Consider the following 6818-nt stretch of genomic DNA (forward strand, 5'->3'; position numbering starts at 1 on the left):
GGCCAGCCCAACAGTGGAACTTACAGTTGGGACCGTCCCAACTATAGTTGGGACAGGCCCAACTATAGTTGGGCCAGCCCAACTGTGGAACTACAGTTGGGACAGGCCCAACTATAGTTGGGACAGGCCCAACTATAGTTGGGACCGATGCGACAGTTGGGGCGTGACATCAATAATCAATCATTTTTGCAATGAATGACCTTCATTGAGATGATATATGAAGAAAAAACTGGCGTCAGGTTGCAACATTTTTTCGTTATCTTACCTTGCAAATGATTGTGGATGAAGTATCTCAAGAATCGGAGTGATGACAAACCAATTTTAGAGATGATCACAAAATAAGGAATCCTTTTTTGCACAGTCTGCGTTTAGTTGCAATTGCAGAAGATGCGACCCAAATTCATGCGGGACGGCGCCACTCACTTCAATGTTTCTTTAACATTGAAACGATAACAAGACAACCTTTCACAAGTTATTTAAGCTAACCCTGCTTATGCTTATGATACTGTGAAGTTAGAATTTATCAGTGATCAATAGAGTATACATAATTCTACGAATTTACAATGATAATGAAGGCGGTGTCGGTTTCGGTCACTTTGTTCAGACCACAATTCGCCCCATTAATACTCTCTCAGATAATCATCTCGCCCCATTGACACTTCGTTCAAGCAATAAAAGTACACGTATTTATAATGTTAACTGGGGCAAAGTTTTGAGGGGGCGAAGTAGCAATTAACAAAGTGGTCGTGGGGCGAAGTGATTATGAAGTGAGCAGCCAATTGGTGTCACGCAAAAAGTGTCCGGCGCAAAATAGTGGCAGCGCAGCCGAGATAGCGTGTGTTCAGGGTTATATATTACACTACTCACACTAGCTAATATTTTTTTCTCTTTTTTAAAAATATATTTTCCCAGCTTTTTAATATCATTTTCACGGTTTATCTCCGATGCTAATTTTTTTGATGTATTTTTGCAATCTTTCACAGAAAATTGTTATTTCTGGTGCCTTCCTTTCGCAAGATTTTTTGCTGGATTTTTGCAGCATTTTCGATTTCTAGTACCTAGCTGCAGTGTTTTCTACTGTTTATAGGTATCCCACATCTCTGGTATACTAAAAGTTTAAATTCAATTCAAATTGAATGGCCTGGAAAAAGGGAAAAAAAGAACAAGAACAAATATAAAAAAATAAAGACGGAAAGGAGGAGGGGGGGGGGGGTCACTACAACTCGGCAAATATTTACACTTCCGGCAACAGTCATCGAGGCATGACAATTTAATCAATGGATAATATTTCGCACCAGACACTTTTTGACATGACACCGATGGCACTCCATAGATTCTTTGACTGTTTAATGTTTCAATTCATCAAGTATTAGACAAACTCGTTTTTAAAATACTTTCGGGTCTCAGATCTTTATTTCATGCCTCTTTTAATGTTAAAATAATATTTAGAGTAAAAAAATAATTGTTAGCACCGGTGTTTAAACAATATTCATATATCTGATGAAAGGAGGTACATAAAGTAGCCGTTTGGTCCACCTACTACAATTTTAGCGCCCTCTGTAGTTGGTTGGAGCATAGAGCAAGGAACCACACTGGCGGGGCTCGTGTTTTTTTAGAATAAAATGTCACGGTTTTTAAGGTAAATAACTTCATAAATGTATATAGCATATGTTGTTTTAGTGTTGTAGGTTTACAGAGGACAATAATGTATCTAAATCGGAAGTTAAATTCAAATCATTTAAAGGGAATTTGTAGTTTTTTGTACTGCAGGAGTCGTCGAGGGCCTAGTTTTCGTTCACAGTAAATAGCGCCCTCAACTTCCTCAAGCCTTTAAACATGATTTTTTTATTACATGAATGAATGAATACTAGGCCTACAAAGAAATGGAGAACAAGTTTTGTAGAGAGAGATTAAGCTTTTATAATTATAGGCCTACATTAAAGTATTTTGGTCAATAACTAATTAACACGATTAACTGATTATCGCATTCGCAATTTCAACGCACGTGTAGTGTACACATCATGATTCCACGAATTTTCGAGAGATAAACAATTTGCCATACAATTGTGAAATCGTAACGAGGTACCAACGAAATGTTTTGAAGTAAATGCATTTTTTTCCCAGCACCATGACATGGTTCAACATGTTTAAGATGTTTTGTACATGTATGCTCTACAAGTTTTGTGCGTACAAAAGTTTCCATCTTCTTTTTTGATAAGGCCAAAAAAAAATAGTTCTGCTTCCGATAACATGGCATTTGAAAATAGGGTAGGTAGGTAGGGAAATATTTTTTTAATGTACGATCATATGTGGAGGTATCTGCGTGTAGTCAAGGGTAAAAGGTAGTAATTGATGATTTTCTAGTTTTTTGTCCTCATTTTCCCCCAAAAAAATTAGGGTAGGGGCTGTAAAAATAGGGTAGGTACATGTAGAATAACCGAAAGCAGAACTATTACTTTTTTGGCCTAATTTGAAAAATGGCAGAATGCGGATTCGGATTCGGTTACCACGTCCCCCATAGACTTGTGTGCTTTCATCTGCTTTATTTATATCTCATGAAATTGCGGAAAGGTTTATTCTTTTTGAAACTTTGTCCACTTTGTTACAACTCTTCCATAGCAACTAGTTGGAGACCACCATCGCCGTCTCCCTGGCTACCATACCCAGGGGATTGTCACACACCCCAGGGGCACCCACAAAACTCGAAAGACAGAAAGAGAAGAATTCATCTATCTAAGCTTGGACAAAAACTTAGAGAACCAAAATACTGGCTTCAAGGGACAACAAGCCATCAATTAAGGCCGAGTAAAAAAAATAATAGTTCTCGTCCGGGTTGTTTATAATCATGATGGAGGCGGGCGCTTTTTTTTTTTTTTTCTTTCAAGATGGCAAATGGACTCTTCCATTTTATCGCCTTTTTTTTTGGAGATACAAAATTGTGTTCAAAAGAGCCGAAACCCTTTCTACATAGCTACAATTGTGTTGGAAACAGATAAAAAGACAGTATATTGACAATATATATTTGCAAAATATATTGCAATTGTATGAATTTAAAAAAAAAAGAGAGAGAGAGGAGGGCGGAAAAAAGGAAGCAGCCGGGGACGAGAACCTGTTTTATTTTTTTACTTGGCCTAATCCTGTTATATGTAAAACCTATAGGTGTATGCTCTGTATTTCCCTCGAAGAATCCATCTGTAAGCATCTATGCAATGTTGGACAACTGAAACTGCAGACTATTCCTTTTCAATTCCTCCATGCACAGGTACCCACTGTATGTCAAAGGCAATCCGCAGCGACGAGTGTTCTTCACGGATTTCTTCATAAAGTTGCTGAAGTCGGACAAAGAAAGACCACCCAATGTTGTTACATTTGAATGTCCTGTCACGTAAGTAGCCATGATCACACATTAATAATCCTTGGATGTGAGGCACCAACTACCCATGTTTTCTATTTTCTTTACTTTGGTAACCCTTTCATACCTTTCTGTCATTCCATGATTTTCAATTGCACTTTGGGTCTGAAAAAGTAGTAGTACTAGTAGTAGTAAAGTCTGTCACAAGCCAATATGGCTCACTAGGCCGGCGTTTATCTCCGGTTTCAGTGGCATGAAACAACTGAGAGTATTTCTGTTCCCCGTGGATGGGATGCTAGTCCATTGCACTTACTCCCCAGCTAATGCTGGTACCCATTTGTACTCCTGGGTGGAGAGAGGCAAGTGGGGATGAAGTGGCTTCCCCTTGGGTCTGAAGACTCAACCAGCAACAAAATTGACAAATTGCCGAAAAGTTCTAGGCCTATAGATACACACAGCTGTTTATGACTGCATATCCACATGAGTTTCCTGCTCCATCCAACACAGTCCCACACAAACCAACTTGCCCAGTTGTTGGGTATCTGAAAATATAAAATGACTGGCATGCTCAATCCAACAGCATCCAACTGTGCCTTATTTTTCTGTTTGCTGCTGGATCCAACAGAGTCCAACTTAGGGTTATTTACCAGTTCCCAACAGAATCCGACTCTGAATGTTTTCAGTTGCCTGCTGAATCCAACAGAGTCTAACAGGAGTATATACAAGGGGTTTACTGCTCAGTCCAACAGGACCCAACAAATATGTAAAATAGTTGGATCTTGTTGGATTGAGCAGGGTCAGGGTTTTAATAAAACGAAACTTGCAAGTTGCAATACTTAGTTTTTAAGCTGCACCAAGAATTTATGAGACAACACACTTAATTTTTTTCTCCTAGCATGACAAAATTTGACGTCAAAAACTACCTGGAGAGAATCTACAATGTCCCCGTTGCAAGGGTTAACACACATATCATCTACGTGGCATTCAAACGGGACCATAAAAACAGGAGATACAAACCTAAGGATGACTTCAAATTGGCGCATGTCACGCTGGTAAGTAGATACACATCCATCCACACCCTCCAAGATCCTTCAAAAATGTTCCAAGAAGTTTTAGAGGATTTTGCAGTATATAAAATAAGTTTGCGGTAGCACCATGTAACATATCTCTTTTGTGAGTTTGTGAGGTTCTGAAAAGAATCGGGGGGAACTCAATGTTTTGGACAGTATGCCGTGCCCATCTGGAGACCAGGTTGGGGCAGGGGACCAAGTTGGGGTAGGGGATGCGAGACGATCAGTGGGGCAGCCGATGGGCAGAGCATGTCGTCCAAAATGGTGATTTTCTCCCCAGTTTTTTTCAGAAACTCACCAACTCACAACAGAGATTTGTGAGATCGTGCAACCACAGAATTGCTTTAAGATTTACAGTTGAGCCTTTGTTTCTTTACATGGGGCTTGATGCACTAGGAAAAGGTAATCAAATATTTGATAACCTGATTTTGATTTTTGGAAGTGATTCCAGGGTGTTTTGGCTAGAATCCCTGCCTAACTTTGCAACATGCAACACTTGTCTAAATGACAAGCCTGCCCAGTGCAGCCAGATCCATCAGGTCAAAAGTCTCAAGGCCAAACTGCCTCAGAGTCCGTGGTCACCAGATTCAGCAGGATACAACTGTGGCATTTATCAATGGGACTAGCCCTCATTGTCTCAGAAGCGGCCATTTATGCACTGGTGTTGATAGCTGAATGCATCAAAGTGACCAGACTTTTCAACTTCTCAATGCACTGTGTTGCGTCTGGCAGGGTTAGAATTAATATGAGTAATTTTGCCTCATTTCTCTGTTCTTGCAGGGCGAGGGTCAGACCTTCCAGTTTCCAGAGAACCTCTTCACCAAGACGGAAGAGGAAAAAACGGACGAAGAATTGATCGAGGAAGTCAAAGGCAGACAGAAAGTCAGGGACGATCAGCTGCGGAAGCGAAGCGGTGTACCGTCGTGGTTTGGTGTATGAACAGTTGCTGGACACAAAATGGCGGTGAGAATCATCTCTGCGCAACGGTGTGTGAAACTGTGGAAAGCAAAAACTGGGATTGTCCTTCTTTTGTCTTCCAGGAACTGAGAAACTTGGAGGGATAGATAATTTATGAAGTGCCTGCATAGTGGTTGCAGCCAAGGAGACACTGCGGATTTCACTTCCAAGTTTGAACCAGGACATGGCTTGCAAACTGATCACCATCAATTTAAAATCTGACCGATTTCTGCAAGCATAACCATGCTGTCAAAAATGGACCATCTGTTGCAGAATTGTTGTTGTTGAGGTGACTCTGGATATTTTGTGTAGATGATTGCTAGTCAACAATTTTGGATTAATGCCACCGCTTCAGCTTCTTTGGACAGTTTTGAAAATCCAGCAAAAAGTCTTACGTCTACAATTTTAAAAAAATCTGTGAGAAGTGAAAATCTCCAGGGAAACTGTGATTTGTTTTGTAAAATGTTTTCAGAACATGATTCAGTGAAAACTTCTGAATCAAAATGCATGTTGAAAGATTAAAATGCATAGAATAGAGGAAAAGTTAATCTTTGCCTTTTACTTTTAAATTTTGAAACATGCAATCGAATGGGTTAAAGTTGATGTGTTCTTGTACAGGGTGGTTCAAAAAGAGGTTTACACTTTTTCAGATCAGATTTCTTGGAATTCGGGAGACATGTTAAAATTGTTTCAAGGTTTTCCTAAACTACATCATCTTCATGATATATAGTGAAAACGGCTCTGAAAAAAGAGCCCAAATTAAGAAATGGCAATGGTCAAAAACCAATTTATCCATATGCAAGTCTATGAGATATGGTCAAAACAATAGCACTGCAATTACTGTAATTAGGTCTACATGACTGCCATATATGTGGACAAACTAGTTTCTGATCATTTCCCTGTAAATGGCAACTATTTCGTACTTTGAGCTTTATTTTTTTACGCTGTTTTCACCATATACCACGAACATCTTGTAGTTAAAAAAATAATTTTAACCTGTGTCTTCAATTTTGATAAATTTTACTCTGAGAAAGTGTAAGCTTTTTTGGGGACTACTTTGTACATAAACAGAATAAAGGTCTTACATGCAGCGCTTGAATTGACCTTATGCTTGGTCATAAATATGCAAGTACTGTCATTTGAATAATGGATGAAAATAAAGGTTAATGAATACAACTATCTTGATGTATGTTCACAGCTGCTATATTAAGTTGTCTGTCCCCGGCCAACAATATTTTGCTGGTCCCAGAGGGCCAGCTTCATGTCCTCTTTATACCTCACTGACTGACTAACTTGCCAGCTTACTGTTAACTGTCAACCAGGCAGTGCTATTGTATAGGATAACCCCGCAATGCCAACGAATGGGCTAAGTCCGTGGTTATTTCACCAGACCCCTAAATTTACACCTCAATAATTATAGTGATGCCATTAGCACATAA

At 39.4% G+C, this 6818-nt stretch overlaps 1 protein-coding gene across 2 annotated transcripts; it reads left to right on the forward strand.

The window, feature by feature from the left end:
* The first annotated feature begins 1553 nt into the window (after positions 1-1553).
* On the forward strand, positions 1554-6558 carry LOC119741719 (39S ribosomal protein L23, mitochondrial-like). Of its 2 annotated transcripts, XM_038217589.1 has the most exons (5): positions 1554-1639; positions 3263-3385; positions 4248-4404; positions 5203-5405; positions 5507-6558. In XM_038217589.1, the coding sequence occupies exons 1-4, from the start codon at positions 1623-1625 to the stop codon at positions 5359-5361; spliced, it is 456 nt and encodes a 151-aa protein (XP_038073517.1). In that variant the 5' UTR covers positions 1554-1622; the 3' UTR covers positions 5362-5405; positions 5507-6558. The 2 variants fall into 2 exon arrangements, with proteins under 2 accessions (XP_038073517.1, XP_038073516.1); XM_038217588.1 differs by having other exon boundaries at positions 5203-6555.
* The last annotated feature ends 260 nt before the right edge of the window (positions 6559-6818 follow it).

This window comes from Patiria miniata, unplaced genomic scaffold (genome assembly GCF_015706575.1).
Source record: "Patiria miniata isolate m_02_andy unplaced genomic scaffold, ASM1570657v1 HiC_scaffold_5, whole genome shotgun sequence".
Classification (NCBI taxonomy): domain Eukaryota; kingdom Metazoa; phylum Echinodermata; class Asteroidea; order Valvatida; family Asterinidae; genus Patiria; species Patiria miniata.

Bases quoted from the DNA above. Each gene is read 5' to 3' on its own strand.
- LOC119741719 (XM_038217589.1), top strand. The intron at 3,386-4,247 runs GTAAGTAGCCAT...TTTTTCTCCTAG, and splicing joins ACATTTGAATGTCCTGTCAC to CATGACAAAATTTGACGTCA. The intron at 4,405-5,202 runs GTAAGTAGATAC...CTGTTCTTGCAG, and splicing joins AATTGGCGCATGTCACGCTG to GGCGAGGGTCAGACCTTCCA.